The following is a 21,436-nucleotide window of genomic DNA, read 5'->3' as shown; positions in this document are numbered from 1 at the left end:
GCTTTAAGTTGCTGTGTCTGATGCAAATAAATAAATAAAATGTTTAAAATAACTTGAACTCTTCTCACTGTCAGCAAACAAAGAGTTTAGCTTGGCCATGCTAACTTTTAATGTTATTTTCCTTATACATCTGAAGCTTTTGGTACAGTGAAAGTAGTTCCTGTTACTTACTGATGTTGCAGATTTTGTAGTGGAGGAGTCTAGGGCCTACTTTACACTTATCCAGAAATTCGGCAGCAGTCGATGGGAGTTATGCAAGCTACACAGAGTAGCTTGCGTAACTCCTGTCGACTTCGTAACTTCCCTTTAGCGCGCCGTCTCCACTGTGCTGCGATAACAGGAAATGTGTTCCTGTCAACACGGCACTACGCCTTTTGAGGAAGTGGTTTTGAGGAATCGACTTCCGGATCGATTGAGTAGGTCTTCACTTCTGTTCAATTGATCCAGATAGATTGATCTGACGGCGGCGAATTTGCCGCCCTCAATGTATACATAGCCTAGGAAAGGTTTGTGAGGCAACAGCATTCATAAAGCTCCCATGTCTGTGCAGTCATAGGTACCAAATTCCCTTCCCCCACCAAACCCCCAAGTAGTCATTGATTACATCTAAATCTCTAGAGATATCTTTTCCTGGCAGCACTGATAGTTACAGTACATTATTAATCTGTGAATGATCAGACTAAGTCCCTCTGTCTCAGAAACCTCCATGCAAATTACACATAAATGCAAGCTATAAATTTATTAGTAGCAGTTTGAAGAGCACAGGTCATCTTTAGCAAAGTTTAAAAATATAGGTCTCACCCCATTTATGCTGATTTTCTGTGGACTGTTCCTCTCCCTGGTCCCCCCTCCCTCCCTCCCCCAAGCCCAGTAAACTTGCTTAGCTTTTTAAATTAGTTTTAAGAATGGTTATATTCTTCATCCAGATTTTAAATCTCAATATTCCATCTGGGTTTTAGTAGATTTTCTTTTAAAAAAATGGAAAGCATTTACATTTTAAAAAATACGTGGAAGGTAAACAGTTATCTGTGGAGATTGAAGAGAAGGAAAGTTGTACTGTATCTCATGACCCAGTCTGATCTGTACCTCTCTTCTTTTATTGATGCTTTGGGATCACCACTTCCCAAACCAGTGGCTTCCTTCTGATACTTAACTGAATTAGACCTTGTGTGAATCCCAACAGAACAATGCCTGGGTGGAGCAGAAAAAAAGAGATCTTTGCTCTGCCTTTACGTATATTTTTGTGTGCATGGTTCACTCTTGATTATAACCAGCATGACATAGTGCTATGTGAAGACATAACTATAGCAACTGACAAAGTGCATCTGACGAAGTGGGTTGCAACCCACGAAAGCTTATGCCCACAGATATTTGTTAGTCTTTAAGGTGCTACAGGACTCTCGTTTTAATTATAGCAACATTTTCCTTCAGTCACTTGCTGTGCGAATTCAAGAAATTTGTGGAACACCTTCCTAATCCCTCACCCTATTGGAAAAAAAATTAGCGTTCTTGGTCTGTATTCTTTTAAAGAATTTCAGAATTTATTCAGCCTCATGAAATAATAGAATACAGTATTATTGAATGGACCTTTTATTATAATTGATCAGCTATATTGATATATGCTTTTTTAAAGGAAAAATAAATCCTATTTAAAAGAAAGAACAGTGCTTTGCATTTCAGAATTTTTTCTTTTTGTTTGTTTTATTATGTGCAAATAACCCAGCCACCATATGGGCAGATATTTAAAGAACCACCAAAGAAAATTATCTGGTAAGAGATTTATATACATTTGTTTCTTTTTCCAGGCCATCCGCTGTACACTGGTAAATTGCACATGTGAATGTTTCCAGCCAGGGAAGATTAACCTGAGAACCTGTGATCATTGTAAACATGGCTGGGTGGCACATGGTAAGAAATATCTTTTCTTCTCTTATCCTCCCTGTTGCGTCCATCTTTCTATCTCATTAGATATAGCTATAACGGTTGTGTGCTTCTTTTAAGTAGTCTCTACAGTTGAGAAGAGAGGGTGAATTCTGTCGGCCATGGCTTCATGTGTCAGTTGAGGCAATGAGTTTGTGAACATTCTGTGTAGAGTTCAGAGAACATATCCTAGTTCCCAGACAGTAATGCTATGCTCACAGCTCTCAGCAGAAGGACGAGTTGTTTATAGTATGGTTGCACTATGGAGTTCACATTGCACATATGCAGCAGCCAAAGCGTCATTGAATCCAATGGAAACTCAAGAATACCTCTGTCAGCTTTTTGGAGCCAGGGTGTCAGAATGAAGCTGGTATATCCTCTTTGGCTGAGCGAAAGCCTTGATGGCAGTTCACCCTCATAAATTCAGCTGCTAAGCCATGTCATCTTCCATATGTTAAAGTGGGTAAAGGAAGGATGAAGTGGGCTGATGTATTTGGCTCATATCTAAATAAATTTTATAAATATGCACTACCTGCTTGGAGTTGGATCCTACTTTTATTTAGTCACAAGCCTACCATGTGTATCGTGATCATTTGCAATATAGTTTTAGTAAATGCAATTAGAAGACAAATAAGAAAAAGGCATTATCTTCTGAAACGATTTAATAAATAACAGGAGAAAAGAAAGAGGAGGCTATCTTTGCAGAAGAAATTTGTCTGAGTTTTCTTCTCGCAGTTCAGTCTTTTGGCCCCAAAACGAGCATACTCTCCATTCCTCACTTTTGCCAAGCATCCAGTGGGTTGTGTTGTATAATTCTATTTTATTTCAGTAAAATCTGAGGGAGAAGCTCAGTAACTTCCTCCTAAAATGATCTTAGTTTCTGTATTTTGTGCATATCTGTGTATGCATATATATGTGTGTGCTGAAACTAAACATGTTGGAGCAGTTAACAAAACTGATAAGCAGTTCCTGGGAGGCTTTTAAAGTGTGCCCATTGCTGGGACAGAAAAGAGCGCACAAGTACAGATCCATTCCTGTGTCACTTCGTAATGAATGGATAAAGCCCACTGGTGATACCGAAGGTAAAACTAACAACCAGGTAGTTAATTTGCAGATGAATTATGAACTGAATTCCTAATTGGGCACAGCTTATTTCTGTTCCCCAAAATTTCAGACAAGATACGTGCATGTGCAAAATAACCAGACCCATTCATGTTCTTAGAGGCTTTCAGCCCTCAGAGCCTTTGTAGTTCAGGAAGGCATCCAGCTTTGTACAGGAGCACCACACTGCTGTTTAAGGGGGAAGGAAGACTTTTGTTTTTTCCAATGGCCAGACAAATTACTCCTCCATGCTGAATATTTGTAATCATATGGCCTATTGCATGGACTTTATTTTCGAATACAATAGTCCTGGTTTTTTGCTTTTAACCATAACTCCACATGACCGTGTGGCTTGATTTCCTGTGGCTTGGTAGTTTTCTGTGAAGTGGATGAGCTAAAATTGGAATATTAGTAGATAGTGTGAGACCACCATGATACATCTAATAGAAATGGTCCAGTCTGATATTAAATTCAAAGGTACTAAAGTTGAAAGATGAATGCTGTAAGCACTCGGCACACCCACCCGTTCCTGTGCTGTAGTGCTTTAAAATGGAAAAGTTGAGTTCGGATAGATATTAACAAAAGTGTACATTTTATAAAGGCAACCTACATAAAATCATCTGATTTTCTTTTAGGTCTTCTAGAGTGGCTGTAGCCAGAGTATTTACATTTTATGGCACTGTAAGACTAGTCAGATATATGTTGCATATTCCACACTCAAAGCATAGGCTTAGATCTTAGTTCCTAGAGACTGTGTGACAAATCTACTTGAGTTGTTGACTTTAGCTACTTTCCAAAGTTTTGAGAGAGGCATTCAGAAGGAGACTGATTCATTCATTGTACTGTAGCACCTGGATTTTAAAATCAGTGAGTCAGGTTACTGTTAAAAAATTACTTCCTTTAAGCCCTAAACACTGTACTTCAAAAAATTGTTTGGTGAATGCAAATGGTAGTTTCTACTGCATTAATTAGGGGTTTTTCTTCTGTTTTTTATTAATGAATTTCAACTCATATCCTTGATAGATGAGATAGTGTTTTATTAAATACAATGCTCAAAGAATAGGTGTTTCCAATAAGGAGTATCAGGCATAGCCAAGCTTGATAACCTAGAATCATAATTAACTGAATAGGTCAAAAATAGCCTTCAGTTGCAGTTGTCTCATGTTTTCCCTGACTCATCCACACATAGTTAATGCATGCTCATAACTGTCCATTTAAAATGTTGGAATTCTGGAGCCAAGAGGGAAAGGGTGCGCACAGCCATAGTGGTATTATTTCACATAGCAACTGTTGGCCTGTTTTTTCCCCATTTCCATTGTCTTTCTCATGTTTTTCTTTCCTCACCTACAACTTGCTGTGTGCTTCTTGAAAGGAAAGGTTTCCTACAAGTTCAATTCTTTTCTATTCAGAAGTTCCAAAGAAGGATGTCAATATAAGAAATGGATTCATCAAAGCAGTTCTTTTGTGGCAAGATAAATGTTTCTGTTGGCAAAAATTTCAGTTTATCAAGTTTTGACGCTGCTCCTTTGCAGTATAGTGGTAACCCTGCCATCAGTGTTTTTAAGGCTTAAGCCAAAAACTGCATAGACTATAGCCCCCTTCTCTAGTATTGCTATGCTTATGAGGGAATTGTTGCTTCTAGTGCGAATCGCTGGGTTTTTTAAGGGATTTAGAGAACTGGGCTGTTTTAATTTGCTTCCAGCTGAAACTTGGCATTTGTAATGTCAGCTTGGATGGAGATTTATTTTCTAAAACAAAAAATAAATAGTTTAAATTGGATAAGCCATTTCCTAGACCTAAAGCAGTAAAACAGACAAGGGTTAAAAAAATTCTTAAGTCACTTTATATGACTCTAAAGGTACTAAATAAATAAATAAAATCTTAACGGTGAAATTGTGTGGGTACTTTGATTTAGTGCAGTCCAGGGCCATTTGGTACTTTTAAAGAAAAAAATCAGATACTTTATCGAGTAGACACTGTAGCCACTTCTCCTAATGTTTTAGTAGTTTGACAAGTAACAAACTCTAATAAATAGCCTTGAATCTGTACCAAGTTAGGTACAAAAATCCACTTGTTCAACGTTAACCATGATGATGATGATGATGATGATGAAAAAACCTAATGGTATTTCACATGCTAATTCTGCTCACACCTTCTTCCCTCTCACTGCCTCTTCCCTCCTGCTCAGGTCAGTGAGAAGGGAAAATTAGACGAGGTTGTAATAAATTCCATTGACTCAGCATTTTGTGCACAAGAGCCGTCATTGATATAAGAATATGAATTGTCATGTCACCAGATGTACCATTGTTGGGGTATCTGGTTCAGCTGAATCACTGACCTGTTAGAGTATCAATGGAAGTACAGTATTACCCTCTTTAAAGTATTTTTTTATTTTTTCACAGAAAATTTCACTGTAAGCAGGCCTTCATGATAAGAAGAAACATGTTTTACATATCACAGTGTGCTGAAACTATTCAGGACTTTCATTCTCTTTCACTATAAATGGAGTTCACGGTATCCGACTTCACAATAGTCAGTTCTACTGTCTGTTTTTATTAAACCTGTGAATTCACTGTCACGCTGGCTGAAAGATGGTCATATAATCAAAAATAGTTTCTTGTGTTACCCACAAATGGTCACTGATCTAAACTCAGTTAGCCATCAGACACAGACCCTTGATAGATATATTGTGCAACAATTTATATTCTTGGGCTGGTTGAATTTCTCACTGTACTTGGAATCCAACTGTTAAGGGATATTAAATATCCTGTGAATTTTGTTTTCATTTCCCTGTTCAAAAGTGGGTTTTTTTCTCAGAGCAATAACAAGTTGGTCCTTTGCTCTCCAATAAACTGTGCCAGGCCTTTTTCTTGGTCTGTGCTGAACAGGACGGCTCTAGGCTGGGCCTTTTCTTCTAGGCACTGTGCTCTGGAGTCTCTCTGAGCTATACCCATCCTCTGAACTGCATATGGCCTTTTCTCTAATAAATCTGAGCTCAAATGTAATGAAACAGAAATTGACCGGAGTTTTGCAGCACATAGGGCAAAGCCACTACTCCTTTTGGTTGAAAAGGTACCATCCAGTGAGTATTTAATACCCCATATCTCCCTGTGTGGGTTATTCTTTCTTTAATCTTGCAGAGGAAATAGTTTTCTGCTGTCAAGTTTTGTATAATGCACACACTAACTTGCTGTAAATGAGACCAACAATCAAAACAGTGACCCCCACCAAGCAAGGGAGAGTGCTCTATCATAAGCTCACATGCATGACATGACTATGACTTCTTGTTCATTCCGAATGGCTGAGCAGCCATTTCTATATGGTAATTTGTAAAGTTGTCAGGTAAGGGAATGGTGGGGAGAGAATGAAAGAAGGGGGAGGGGAGAGAAATGCTATTATCCTATCAGCCACTGAAAATTTTAGAAATTTCCTCTCTCCTTAACCAGACTCTCTCCACACAAATTTCTATGAGGATGTGGTTTAACGTGACAGTTTAGGACTTTAAACATGAGCTGCATGAAAAAAAAGAAGTGTTACGTTAAATTAAAAACATTTTTGTGTAACCACGTGTATCTCAGTCCAAAGCTGTTGAATGAAAGAAATCTAGAGCACTACATTTGCGAAGCCAGAGCTTAGCTCTGACACAAAACCAAAGGAAGTCACAGGTTTAAGACTTTGGCAAAAAATTGGCATGGATTGCAGGGGGGTGTGGGTGTGAGCATGTGCACACACTATAGGTAGATTTTAATAGAAAATCTATCCATGTCTTTTTTACCATCGTGTAGAATTTAATACACAATCATAATCCTGCTAATGAATACTATAGGATGCTCAAAAAAATCTATTCAATTCTATAGGTGTTCAATGTAGATTCTTTTGAATCATAATAAGTGGCTATAGAAACCTATTGGTTCTCTCTTTGTTCAGTTATATAGGACTTTTCCATAGCATCTTTGTAAAGGAATTTCTTTAGCTCTTAAGTTACTTCTCCATCTGGTTATGAAGACCAAAAACTAATTCTTCATGGCTGTTAAAGTGACTTTAAAATAAAATTAATGTTAATCTAACTCTAGACTGGATTTAACTGTTGCTGAGGTCGAAACAGAAAGCCAGGTTCCTGTACCTCACTGGCCAAAGTCTCTTTAATCCATCATTTCTTTTTATTGTTTTAGTAAGGTACAATCGGAACTGTTTTCTTGCCTAAAATCAGCAGTCCCTTCTCAGTTTGACCTGGGAAGATCATTTGTTTGTTTTCTTGCTTATCTACCTACTGTTGATGTGCTTCAAAGGAAAGTTTGCATGAAAACAAAACACACTGTATTTGCCTTTTTCCTCTGGTTTTGTGTGTATTTGTGTTTGTGTGTGTGCACGTGTGTGTGTGTGTAAATACTTTAGTAGAGTGTAAGTACAAATGGATCATACAAGTTCTCACAAATTATGGACAAGAATCACCTGCTTCCAACACTGGAATATCACTTTGGGATGTTTTGTGAAGGCAAAGGACAGAGACTCAGAAGTCAAGAACCAAATTCTCTGCTCCTCTCAGCTCTCCTCCTTCCCTTGCAAGTGTAATGTTAGAGCAGCATTTGGCCCATTTCCAGCTCTGCTACTGACTCACTGTGTGATCCTGATCAAGTCATTTTCATCTCCCTGTGCCTCAGAGTCCCTGTCTGTAAAATAGGTATAATATCCACTTTCACAGCTGAATCTTAATTAACTGTAAAGCATTTTGAGATGTTTAGATGGAAGGTGGTTTAGACCATCTGTTAAGTTATAATATTAAAGTTACATTTACAAACTAGGCCTCATCTAGTTATAGACAAGCCCACGTATCTTTTCCTCCATTAATGAGGGGTAAAATGTTAAAGAAAGTCTTCAACAGCTGGTCTTTTCCTTTTAGAGGAGAGAAGCCAGTAAGAGGGAATTTTTTCTGTTTGAACATACCAACTGCTGGGGGCTTTAAAAATATGGGGACAAGGCAAAAATATTAGTAATCTTTGTTAATGAAGTATAATGAGGGCTAATGTTGCTTTCATGGAAAGCCCTCTATTAAGGTACAGTAGCAACTTCCAGTTCAATTTCTTTTTTGAATGAAAGCTAGTGGCATCCTTGAGCATGCTCAGTGAAGTGCGCTGACACAGGGGTTAACTATATGTCTATTGAGGAAGATGTGGCTTGAGCCTTTGAATGAACAGGAGCAGCAGAATTGTTGGAAATGATTGCTGGGTTTTGAGCTTCATAGGACCAGTACTGTGGAACTTCAAAGCATGAGTCTCAGCAGAGCTCTGTGGCTACCATTTGGGGCACTTTCCATAACAAGCAGTCATGGTTACTTGAATTTTAGATGAACAAAACCCACAACACTGATCCTGCTGCACATGAAGAGCTGTGATGTGCTAACCCCTTTATCATTTTATTATGTTTTATTACATCATACATTTTATATCTTGCTCATGATCCAACAGGAAACTTTATTGTTTATAGGAACATCTTAATTAACTAGAGTTCACCAGACTAAGCAGAACACAAACAAAACAAACTCTACCACTCCATTCAATATAACAGTGTAAGGTTAAAAGAGAGAAGGATTTGATAGTTGGAATAAAAATTTCATATTGTTTTCAGATGTTATAATGATACTACGTTGGATAACTTTACCTCTGCTTTCTATATTGTGAATGTGAAAATCACTGGATGAGAAAAACATAGTGTTACCTTTTCTTAGTAGGAAGAACTGTGACTCAAGCTATAGCATTATGAGGAAATTTGCTCAAGATTAATTTAGCAGACCCCCTATTTTTCATTCGTTTCCCATATGATTTTCAGAAATAGAAAATGTATTCTAGCAAACTTGCATTTAAAATCCTGAAAGACTTCTCTTATTACATTCTAATTGTTTGCAGTCAAATTTGCTGAAGTATATTTAAGCTGGAGCTGTGTGAAATGGTCACAGTACATGAACTTTATGGCAATCACCCATAAGTGTCTTCTTTAGTTGCGGGGGGGGGACTGAAGTTAAAAAGTGCATTATTGGCCACATGGCCTGATATCACAAGGGCTGAACATCTTCAGCTACCACTGATGTCAGGGCAGAAGGGTTTCAGTGGGAATTTGAGGGTGCCCAGCACCTCTTAAGAGGCACTTGACAAGATTGTATGGTTACCTAGTTAAGTATACAATTGCATAGTTACATGGATTAGCTTCAGCTCCTCATTTTGGAATGTTTGAAACAGAAAGACATTTAGAGATTGATGACTGCTGGCAGTCTGCTAGCCATCATGTTGTGCAGCCAACAGTGATTTGGAGATTATCTGTCTGAAACTCCACTATGGGTTTAATTTGCAGAACAAAGTCCCTTGTGCCTTCTTAAGACAGCCTTACAAAACAATACTTTGCCACTCCACCCAAGTGAGTAGTTTTTTATAGGTGATACATATATTTCATTACAAATTTCAAGACTAATTTAAAAATGAGTATTACCCAGACAAATTGTGTGATGTGGTACATTGAAGCCTGGGAGGCTCCAAATTCAATCTCTTAATCCAGGATTCCCAAATTTGCTTACATACAAGAATGTATAATAAATCATCCAGGGGGTGCCACTCCTAGCACAAACACAGTTGAGCCCCAATCTCATTTTAGTATGGATGGGTGGGTATGGAGGGAGGAGACATAGTTGTTTGGAGAGTAGGCAGAGGAGGTAGGAAAGCTGGAAGATGAATGGGTAGTCAAAGGAACCTTGAGAAAGGTGCATGGAATGGGTAACTTCTGTTACAAACTGTAACTCTCAACAATACTTTTTTAAAAAATGTAGGCCCATGCACTGTCAAAGTGGCCATCTCTGACAGGTAAGACAGTTATACTAATGAATTAAAATTACTGCGTCCCTGTTCTCATGGTCTGTCCCTACCAATAAGAAAAACAGTGTTGTCCTGATTTTGTAATCTGCAGACTCCGGCCACCTGAAGGGCACATCGGCCCATTAGACTGCTGGCCAAATGAACACATGCCACAAGGACCATCCCTACTAGGCCTGTCACACCTGCTCAACCCTGCCCTCACATGCACTCCGAGGAGAGCTCTCTCTATGCTTCAGTCTTTCTCCCCCGAAAATCTCAAATCCACAGGGTGGCAGGGAAGGAGCAAGAGGGATTTGCTTTTGAAGAGGAGGAGAAAACGAAGCACTGAGTTGCCATGTCTCTCTCCCTGCTTCTCTCTACCCCCTCTGTGCAAACCCCCCTGACCGTCCCCTGCCCTCAGTGACAGGTGTCCTGGTTTTTCACTTAGACAGCCTGTTCACCCTGAGAATGTTTAATAGTCCATATTTTATTCTGAGAACAGAGACTGAGGCTCCCCTATCTCTCATAGCAGTTAAGTCTCTTTGATCATACCAGACATCTACAGGGAAAAAAAGAACTGATTTTTTTAAATTTAATTTTCTTTTAAGCTTCACTCCTGAGTTTAAAAAAATATCCCCTTTCATCGAGTATCTCCAAACAGTCAAAGTTGCTTCTAACTTTCATTTCACAGGCAATAATTTAGAGAAAACTTTGTTTCCACTATTGGTGGGGAAAAAATATATATAAAAAATAATATATTTAAAAAAAATATATATATATATATATGTATATATATATAAACATAAAAGAAAACACCTGTTTGGCTTGCAGGAATGGGCCTAGGAGGCCATTTTCCTCATAGCCCAAAAGCGATCATCACAGGGCCCCTTAAAAAAATCAGGATTTTTTCCCCTCTATTTCATGTGAGCATTGGCAGAAACTCTGACAAGCAGTTCTTCATATTTTATTATGTTCTTGTCTGGCAGAATCTCTGTCAGGCAAAAACCTTGTCAGCGGAAAACCTGTCGTAGGATCAGAGGAGACAAAAACAGGTGTCACACAGGCAGTCAAAACTGACGGAAAAAAAAGATTAGGCTAAAGAGAGAAAGGCAGACAATTACATTAATGCCATTGCTTTTATCTTATAGATGTGTGTTATTATCTCGGGGTGCTGAGTGCGCAATTGCCTCAAAGAAAAGTAGACAGGAGACATGGGGAAACTTGATAGTTATTAACTGAAGAGGCAGTGTGTCAAAGCTGGATGGGGTTCAAAGTTTTGCAGAGGGATAAAAAAAATATAGCAGACAGCAAAGCAACGTCTGTGAACAAACGGTGGTTCTGCTTTCGGCTACATAAACCTAGCAGCAATCTAAATTTTTCAACTTGGAATCAGATCATAGAGAGAGAAATTAATGAAAGATTTCATTCAGACTTTTAAAAATAACATTTATTCTGTGTATATACAACTGAAGTGTAGTCTGCCTTTTTTTTTTTTTTTTTTTTTGTCATTCAGGAGGCATGGTGAGGCATGAAGGCAGTCATTTGTCAGCTTAGCTGTATTGTTTGAATATGTATAAAATAACCCATGATCAACACTATTTTATTTTTTAAAAGCTATTGAGAAACCTTTAACTAAGTGTGAACATCTGTACATGTGATCTGTAAATTAAGAGATCACATTCACATGTGTCCCTCTGTCAGAAACTAAACGAATTTGGCAAATGGTTTCCACTGCTAGTTCTTAAATACTGTAAAAATCAAAGGAAAAGTTGCTTTTGCTTCCGGATCAGAAAATATTGTGCTCCCTGTCCCTTCACAATGTTTTAAAATCTACTGTGACTTAGTGGAATGTCTCCTAAAAGTAGATGAAATTGGCACAGGGATGAGAACGTGGTGAAATAGTGTTAGCCACTTGATGCCATTTCATGCCTAGTACCTTGTTTGTACTGTATCAGGATGTTCATCTTGCCACCCTAAATGTTCATGTTCCATTCTCTCACTATTTGAACTGAAGGGTGGATGGGGAGATTTCTTGGCCTTTCTCTGGATATTGCGGCATATCTTGTCTGTGGGCACCTTCTGTTCCTGGCTAAGGATGACACTTCTTAAAAGGCAATTTTTAACCTTTGAAATGCACCTTATTGTGCCAAATGGCAGGCATTATTAAAATATTTTCCCAAGGGAGGATACTTCTGGACCACCCTCTACAATAGCTGCAGTTTGCCCACCCCTGCAGCAAATTACTCATTGATAGGCTGCATTTCCTCCTTGAAGAGATTTCTTACTTTTGTGTGGGTGGGTGGGTTGGTGGATGGGTGATTGGAAAAAATAGGCGTGAACAATGTGCAGCCATTTGTTTTCACCATTCATTCAAGCAAATGTACAGCTAACTGCAGTACCCACTACTGTATGTGGAAAGTGCCACTAATAATGCTTGGTTTGCTCGTCTCGTGTTGATTGTTCTGCACACTGTTATTGCAACAGTGTTATGGAGCCTCACCATGTTGGTCTTGTATATTTAATCTGCCTGCCAAGTTTTGTTGCTTCAGAAAGTGGCCCAGCTCGTTTTAAAATAAATAATAAACACATAAAAATCTCCCATTTGCTGCAAGGCTTCCTAAAATGTGATAAACTCTGCGAGTCATGGAAATACAGTAGGTTAATGTGTGAGTTACACCTAGGGTACATTCAGCAGGCTAAAACTGAAAATGTTACTTTTAAAATTGTGTATGTGTTGTGTGCATGTCTAGTGGGTTAAGTGGGGTGGTATTGGGGCTTCAAGAAATATAGTAAATGGAGAAACTGTTCATTCTAGATTTAAGATGGAAATAGGAACGAGATTCATTTTAATCACTATTTTCATGTTAAAATGTGTAGTATTCTTACCATGCAAAATTTTAGCTGTGAGATATTGGACTAGGTCTGGAAAGTCTTCGTCTTTTTGAGGACATGGACTTTTACTAGACCTGCTTTCCCCACTTCAGAGTTCCTAAATGTTCTGCTAGAATCTGGACATTAGCAAATTGAATGTGTACTGAAAAGTATATTTCTCATTAAAACTGGCAGGTTTATAATACTATTGTATTGAATCACAGCAAATGTCAGTGTGTGTGTGTGAGAGAGAGAGAGATGAATGTATTCAGAGGTAAGGCTTTCACTTCAGCCTGAACTCACCCTGTGTATTTTGGTATGGGAGAGGTCCCCGGTCAATGAGAGGTCTTGCTTTGCTGGGCCTCAGCATAACTGGCCGAGGTATGGATGAAGTGAAAGTCTTAGTCTGCGTTTTCTGGCTTGTGATAAATCGAACAAGTCATTTAATATTATTTTAATATACCTTTTGTATTTAATTTCCTTTGAATTATATAGGGTCCCACTAAACCAATAAAATGTAAATGGAAAAGTAGATTTTTTTCTCCTTTTTACTACACTTAAAAAACCCCACACAAATGGAACATTAAAGTTTGTCTGTTGATAAATTATAACTGGGTCCAAAGCTTTTGGCATAGAATACTTAGTACACATGGACTGGCTTATCCATTGGCTGAAATTCTGTATAGTAAGAACACTACAAATAGTGATGTGAAAAGACTGACATTGTCTCAATTCCAAAGGGCCTATTCACAATTTGAATCATAGTATGTAGTGTCTCGTTAAAATCTATGGAAGTTTGTTGGTATTACATAGTAAGTCACATATAGACCAAATTTTCGAAAGGAGTTCAGACACAGCCTCCAATTGTGTGTGCACAAGTAGGTATGCACAACACTTTTTCATGCAGGTTTTTCACCTTCACTTGTGCACAGAATTGATAGTGTACATGAGCAAAACACATTTGACCAAGAATTTCAAATATTAGTTCTTAAAGTTAAGTCCCCTACATTCATATTTAGATGCTTAAGTAGCTGGCTTGATTTTCAAAAGTGCTGAGTACTTTGTAGTTCCTTGCATCAGTAATCTCTGTCCCTAACTTCCGCATGCGCATGCCCCACAGGAGTGTGTTTGTATGCAAATTGTGTTTCCCTGGCTCCTGGACCTGTTGGACTTTCTGCTACCTGGATTCTTTTAGCACCCAAGAAGTTAATAAGACTCATTGCTTCTAATGTGCTGCACACTCTCTAAAATTTACTAGAATACCTGCGACTTCCGAGAGGCTGGGACACCAGCAGACTCCAAATCTCCCAAGTTATACAGGCAATTATCCCTTGAAAACTGTAAGTGTTGATAGCTGCCGGGCACAGATCCCAGCATAAGCAGCTGGACTCTACTTGTCCTGCAGCAGGTGCCTGGGTGGAACCTGAAGATCAGATACACATACTTTTTACATAAATAACTCAGTTTCACAAGACTTACCTGAAAGACTCATCTTACTAGCTTCCCTGCAAATCCTCAGGACTTCCTTGTACATAGTGGTGTACTCACAGTGGACAGGAGTCAGTAAAGTTTGTGGGCAGTGAAAAATTGTTTCATCTTCCCATCCAACAAAGCTAAGTCCAGCTCTGATCAGGTCCTAAAATAGTATAAATTATTAAAAAAACAGGGTTGATGATGGAAACACTGAAAGACCGTAACCAGAGCAATGTTACTTGATAACTCAAAGAGCTGAGGATAGAGAGAAGAGATTCCCAGTTGTTAATATGTTTAACAAGAGAGACAAGGTGGGCGAGGTAGTACCTTTTATTGGACCAACTTCTGTTGGTGAGAGAGCTACACAGAGCTCTTTTCTGAGTAACTCAAAAGCTTGTCTCTCTCACCAACAGAAGTTGGTCCAATAAAAGGTATTACCTCACCCACCTTGTCTCTGTAATATCCTCGGATCAACACAGCTACAACAACAACACTGCATATAATAATTAAGTTAATAGTTCTTTGGTGTTTAAAGAAAACTTGTTCAGGTCTTTTTTTCCCTAGTTATAATTCTTGAAATAAACATTTTAAATTTAGAAATATTACTCAGAAATATTACTCCACTGAATGTTGTTCTAGTAAAACATAAGGGCCTTTTACAGGCCATTTCCACAAAAATGTTGACTACTTTATTCTGCAAAGTATGTGGTTTTAAAATTCAATTGACCTCTTTTCCCTCTGTATATCAGCGCAGCCAGAGGTGTGGAGTACCAGGAGTTGGGGGCAACATCAGTCACTTAAAAGAGGACAGGGCTTTCTAGTCTTAGCACCTAAACTAAACATACTGAACCCAAAACAAACACACGTGACTTTTTAAAAGATTATTTGTGTTCTGGCAAAAATAGCATAAGCATTAAGGAGTTTGACTTTTCTGGGTGAAATCTTGATCCCACTGAAATTTTTAGGAGTATGGCTATTAACTTCAGTTGTGCCTGAAATTACTCAAGGTGTATATTTTTATGACATTTCAATCAACACTGCTTTTTTAATAAGGAAACATCTGTTTATGTAATTTTTCAGTTATGATAATATATTTATACATAGTGTTTTTCATCATGGGGATCCCAAAGCATTTAACGAACTCTTATACATACTATCCACAAGGATAAATTTACTCATCCTTGAAATGAAGACTCTCTGAAGTGAAATGCAGTAGCTGTTCATCAGCACATAGCATCACTAGAGAACAGTTTAGGACCGGAAGTGAAGAATGCCATATCCAGTTGAAAATGGAGAGGGAATTTAGGGAGGCAGAATATTATTACCCAAATTGAAATTTTCCCAGGACATGGAAATTAACACCCTCATCTTTACAAAAAGAGCTCTGGGATCTTTATCGGCCACAGGGACTCAGTTTCATTTTATGGCTTATCTGAAAGAAGGCTCCTCAACAACACCAGGCTGCAGCATTGAAATTGGTTCAGTAATGGTTTACAGGGAATAGTCACTTCGGTGTTCTCCAAAGAACCTTTTCAAATGGATCCCAGTGTGTGTCTCACATTTCTTTCAGAATGTCTGGACAAAATCAGATGCAATTCACTGAGACATGGTTCAGTATTTTTCCTTGTTATTGTTCCTTTTTTTTATTCTCACTTGATCATTTTTAACAGTCTTTTTCTAAACAAATAGGATATAATTTTGTAGATTATAAATAATGGTGAAAGGTTGCATTCTCTACATTATTTAGTTCCGTACTTGAGTGCAATGAAAAGTGGTTCCATTAATTAATGAGCCACAAAAATTCCAGCTGTTGGCCACACAATTATTCTTTGTGCTGGCACAAATGCATTTCCTTCCTCTTCCCATGCCTGTATTTCATTTCTCTCTATAGTGTGGTATTTGCCTATATTCTGTGAACACTCTGTGATACGCCAATGGAAAAATATATGCCTTTTTTGTTATAAATTATGCATTTGAATGCATGTCCTGACGTGCTTAAAAAGAATGGAACCCAGTGTCTTTATCTGTGTTTACTGTAATTTGTGGTATAAGACCCCAACTCCAAATTGAAGATAATTTTTGGTGAAATGTAGACAAGTTCAGAACTAACTCTTCATCCGGTTTTAGGATTCTAAGGGCTGTAGTGATAAACTTGTTTTAAAAAAAAATTATGGGAATTTGGTTCTAGTTTGGGAGCCCTGGAGACTGGAGCCCTCTTTTTATCCTCAGGATAAGTATAGTATAGGGTGTGAAAGCTATTACCCAGTGTTTTGCCAGTGTGCTTCGATCCTCTGCAAGAACAACTTTTTACTTCCTCCTCTTCTTATCTGTTGCATTCCTGGCCACTCTGCAAAGGCTTTTGGTGTCAAATGTTGTAGTGGTTTTGTAAAGTGGGCAATTTCCCAGTAGGAACTGGACCAAGACCACCACACTTATTTTGCATATTTGCCAAACAGTCATTAGAAGAAAACAACTTTCAATCACTACTCATCTGGGTCAATTTGGAAGTAGCAGCTTAAACCCCTGAACCATTCAATCCAACTTTTTAGAGGCAAGGACTTACCTTCCCTGTATATATTTTTAAATTAAACTTTTATTTAACAAAAAGCACCATGCTCCCCCTTAGAAGAGGAGTATGATGCAGTGGTTAAAGCACATGATAGAGACTCAGGAGACATGAATTCTATTCTTGGCAATAACATGGATTTATGTGATCTTGAACAGGTCACTTAACCTTTCTGTACCTGAGTTTCCAAAACTGTAATAATGAGGGTAGTCAAAATTTGTTTCAGAGGAGTGTTGTGAGGCTTAAATCATTGTGTAAATGTTTGGCGATTCTTGGATGGGAGGTACTATGACTATTATTAATGTATTCAGATATTGCTCTTCCATTCCAAATATCCATTGTTAAGTGTCTAATAATAGACTCCATTCTTTTCCTCACCTAATGTGTAGGCATCTACATGTCAACATACCCCCAATACATAAACATATTCACAGAATTCAGTTTTCTAAGTTCCTTTTTTCCTCATTGGACTACTTTGATATATGTGTTACAGTATAACAATATAACCGTCTTGCAAACAATACCATGTAAAAGAAAAAAAAATGTTGGGGGTATTTGAGCTCTTCAGATTTTAATCTAATTTATTCATTAGACTCTAAATCAGTTGCCAATCATAGGCCAAATAGTTGAAGAGCATTTGGAAGAGTAACAGGCAGAATCCTACCCTTCACATTTCTGCAATATAAATGCCCTGTGGAGAGACATAGGACTTCAATCCCCAAGTTTGCCAATCCCTTATCTTTCATGAACATTAAATTAACATTTAAAGCTATTTATTCAAAGTTGCTTTAACCACTAGAATAGGAAAGATCAGACAAATCAGTTGTAAGAAATGAAGTATGAGGAAACCAGAACTCTTTGACAAAAATATTCCTCGGAGTATATGTGTTGAATGAAGCCAGCGGATAAATGATAAGGGCCTTTACGATCTGGATGTAAGAAAGCAATTTATCAAGAGTACATGAACTCTCCAGTGAATCCAAGAAGAAACCAAAGTACGGGAGGAGGAGCCCATATAACATTATTTTAAATGCTTAAAAAGTTCTGTTTAAAACAAATGGTCTAGAAGTTTAGAATAGTGATAGAATCTATAACGTGGAAAGGAAATTAAGGGCAAATAGTGGTATACAGTGATATTTCTGATGCCATATGTAATTCCATCACATTAAACGTCACATAAGGGGATAAAGAATTACTAGACGCTCCTCCCAGCAAACCAAAAATAAAGATCAACCCTCCTGCAAACTTGCCCTTCTCCCACCCCTTTAAATTTTTCATATATTTGATCATAAAATTCACATAAAAGAGGTAAGTTGAATTGAATTGGCTATGTTTGCCAGTGTAATAACTAGCAGCTAGTTCAATTAGCCTTGAATTGATGACTCCAGTTTACGATTATGCAGAGCAGCAATTTTAAAACATTGCAGTGGATTCTCTTTTCTGTTGATTAAGGCTCAAATTTTTAGAAGTGTTCATTCATTTGGATGCATCCATTTTTGGTCACCCAATGTGAGACACCGAGGGCTTGATTTTTCAGAGATTGTATGTCCCCTGAACTCTAGTTGAAGTTAATGGGAGCTGAGAGTGCTCAATACCTTTGAAAACCAGCAGGGCATCAAAAAACGTAAGCATGAAAAATTAACGGAGACTCTTGAACATTTTTTGTTTTGTTTACTGTCTCTAATCTAGTAAAGAATCATGTACTGTTTCTATGGAAGATACACTTTGACAGAATATTAGATGTGCTTCAATAATCTTTTGTTATTTTTATTTTCTTCTCTCTCCATCTTTATCTCTCTACTCTGACCCACCCTGTATCTGTCAGCTTTGGACAAGCTTAGCACTCAGCATCTATACCACCCTACCCAAGTGGAGATTGTGCAGTCCAACGTAGTGTTTGACATCAGCAGCCTGATGCTCTACGGTACCCAGGCTGTGCCTGTGAGACTGAAGATACTGCTGGACCGACTCTTCAGTGTACTGAAGCAAGAAGAGGTGCTGCACATCCTACATGGTTTAGGCTGGACGCTTCGGGACTACGTGCGGGGCTACATCCTTCAGGTAAGAAGAGGTTTAATGCATGTAGCAAAAACTGACTGACAGTTATTTTGTATGTCAAGGTTACTGACAGTTGTGCACCCAAAAAGCTCTTTATTAAAAGTCTGTCTTTTAACTGTGGATCTTTAGGTAAATAACTGTGAGATGTATTTGATGTGCTGTGTGGGGCAGAATGATGACCGTGGTATGTAAAACTTGCCAGTTTTACCTAAGATATAGGTTCTTCAGTATTCACGATATTCCCTTGTACTTCCCTACACTTAGTGTAGGAAATACCTTGAATACTGCAAACACTGAGGTTACTTAGCTGCAAGCCTTATTTTGTCACCTAAGGCAACTGACATGTTTTCAAGGGGTACCACTCGACTTCTATAATGTGAAGTCTAATGCAGCTGCTCCTTCAACTTTTCTTTCTTTCTTTCCTTAATTCATTTATTTTTGGGGGAGAGGGACTATCCCATAATATATTAAAAAGCCATATTCCTGATATAAGTTCATGGTTAAAAGCTAACCTTTGGACCTTTAAATGTGGCTTGTAACACTCATCCACTTTGTCAATTAGAAGAGCTCGATTTAGGCACAGAAAGTTGCATTTCCGAGTTTAAACTTCGCCCAGTCAGCTGCATTAAAACATGTCATTTGTTTGCATAATAAATCATCTTGGAAACTAGCTGTTTAGGAGGCCATTTTAGATCTTGTCTACTATACTGTTGAGCACCATAAATTGCTAGGGGCTTCAGTGGAAGTTGAGGGCACTCAGCACCTTACAGATTCAAGCCCGTATGAGCCAACCTTGATTTTGAAAATTACTATTAAATTACTATTATTGCATTGTTGTATTTATTTTATACATTTATTTAGGCACAAATAAAATGCTTGGCATGGTACAGAACACAGGAGTCTTTGTTCCTGCCCAAAGGAACTTTCAGTGCTTTTTTTGAATGCCTGTTCATGCAGCATCCTTTCTGTAGAGGAAGCACATTAGCCTGCACATCATTACACAGAATCCTTGATATATCATGTTTTCAAAAAATTATTTTAAAATTCCTTGTAAAAGATTTTCATTGTAAACAGTTCTGCATTGTAGAATAGGCCAAGAAGAAAATAAAGGAAAAAAGGCTAACCATGGCATTGATGCCCTGCTACTCAGACTAAGATCTATACAAATTCTGAAGTTTTTAAGATTATTTTAGAGTTCTGTTACAGGTTTCGAAATATAAAATATAATCTGCTATGATTTTAACCAGTTTCAGAAATTAGAATTGATCTTTTCAAAAAACATGAATGCAGTGTGTCTTTGTCCATGCTGTAGTTGCTAATAGGTGGTTTGTATTATTGCAGAATATGGATATTTTTAAGTGATGCCATGTATGCTTTTCATTACATTTTAAATTCCTGGATTCTGAATATTGTTGTTTAAAAAGAGTAAAAAAGTTCTAGTATCCAGATGATTCCAGATAACAGGCTCATTTGCCTCTTTCAAAGACAAAGCATTCACTTTCAACTGTATGATAAAAGTCAAGAATAATATAGTAATAATAATAACATTGTAAACTAGGACCTGATTCAGTAACCCTTGCAGACAAGAAGTATATTGGATTCCTGGATTATCAGTATTCCTGGATTACCAGTATTCCTGGATTCTGAATATTGTTGTTTAAAAAGAGTAAAAAAGTTCTAGTATCCAGATGGTTCCAGATAACAGGCTCATTTGCCTCTTTCAAAGACAAAGCATTCACTTTCAACTGTATGATAAAAGTCAAGAATAATATAGTAATAATAATAACATTGTAAACTAGGACCTGATTCAGTAACCCTTGCAGACAAGAAGTATCTCACTGAAGTCAGTGGCTCTGCTCATTTAAGTGTTGTAGAATCAGGCAATTATCTGTTGGAATGAGCTTAAGATATGCAAGAATGGCATGTAATATAATTATATAGAGGATTATAAATAGTCGTACTGTGCATCTGAATGTTATAAAACCCCATAATACACCATTAGGCTAGAGGTCAGTTTATCTGGCTAAAACTGCATGGTATTGTAGCCCTCAAGGCACCAATTTTACCATTATTACACTCAACAACAGCATATTGAATATTATGTCAGTTAAAGAGAATAATTATCAAGGCAAGTTAAGGACGGCTGTTAAAGTCTTACCACATATTGACTTGGTTAACAATTGGCTGTAGATTGTGTTACTGGGCAGATGAAGACATACTGTGACTTAGTCAAATGTGTCTATTAGTTTCGCTCTCTAATTTTGTTTGTATTAAAGCTAGGAAACAGGGTATATGGGGGAAAGAGAGAGACCACTTCATAAAACACATATTCAGTGAAACCTGAAGGAATGTGATCAAAATATTTGGTACCTAACATTGGCTTTTATGTTTTAGTTTTTAAATAAATATGTTGTAATTAACTTTTTTTTCTTTAGTGCATGAGGGTGGGGTAAGATAGATTCAGCATAGGATCATGTGGTACCCTAGCCTCTGACACTTTGAGTTCACAATAGGGAATATTCTTGTTAATGAGTATTTAACATGTAGGCTCTTCTGTGAGGGTCATCACTGTAGAACTTGAGCATCTCCCAGATATTACTCTGTTTTT

General features: G+C 37.7%; 1 protein-coding gene across 7 annotated transcripts in view; it reads left to right on the top strand.

The window, feature by feature from the left end:
- BNC2 (basonuclin zinc finger protein 2) overlaps nt 1-21,436 on the top strand; it is a 407,420-nt gene that overhangs the window by 273,021 nt on the left and 112,963 nt on the right. For all 7 annotated transcript variants that reach the window (XR_010920747.1, XM_067553122.1, XM_067553123.1 and 4 more), the window contains 2 exons: nt 1,806-1,908; nt 18,596-18,831. Coding sequence is in view for 6 of the 7 variants with exons in the window: in XM_067553122.1 (XP_067409223.1) it covers nt 1,806-1,908; nt 18,596-18,831 (339 nt within the window). In the remaining variant the exon portion in view is untranslated. The remainder of the gene's footprint in view (nt 1-1,805; nt 1,909-18,595; nt 18,832-21,436) is intronic.

The sequence above is a fragment of the Emydura macquarii genome, unplaced genomic scaffold (assembly GCF_026122565.2).
Source record: "Emydura macquarii macquarii isolate MOO-44397 ecotype Brisbane River unplaced genomic scaffold, CSIRO-AGI_Emac_v2 contig_1451, whole genome shotgun sequence".
Taxonomy (NCBI): domain Eukaryota; kingdom Metazoa; phylum Chordata; order Testudines; family Chelidae; genus Emydura; species Emydura macquarii.
The sequence above is the reverse complement of the archived record's forward strand: the minus strand, read 5'-3'. Positions and strand labels throughout refer to the sequence as shown.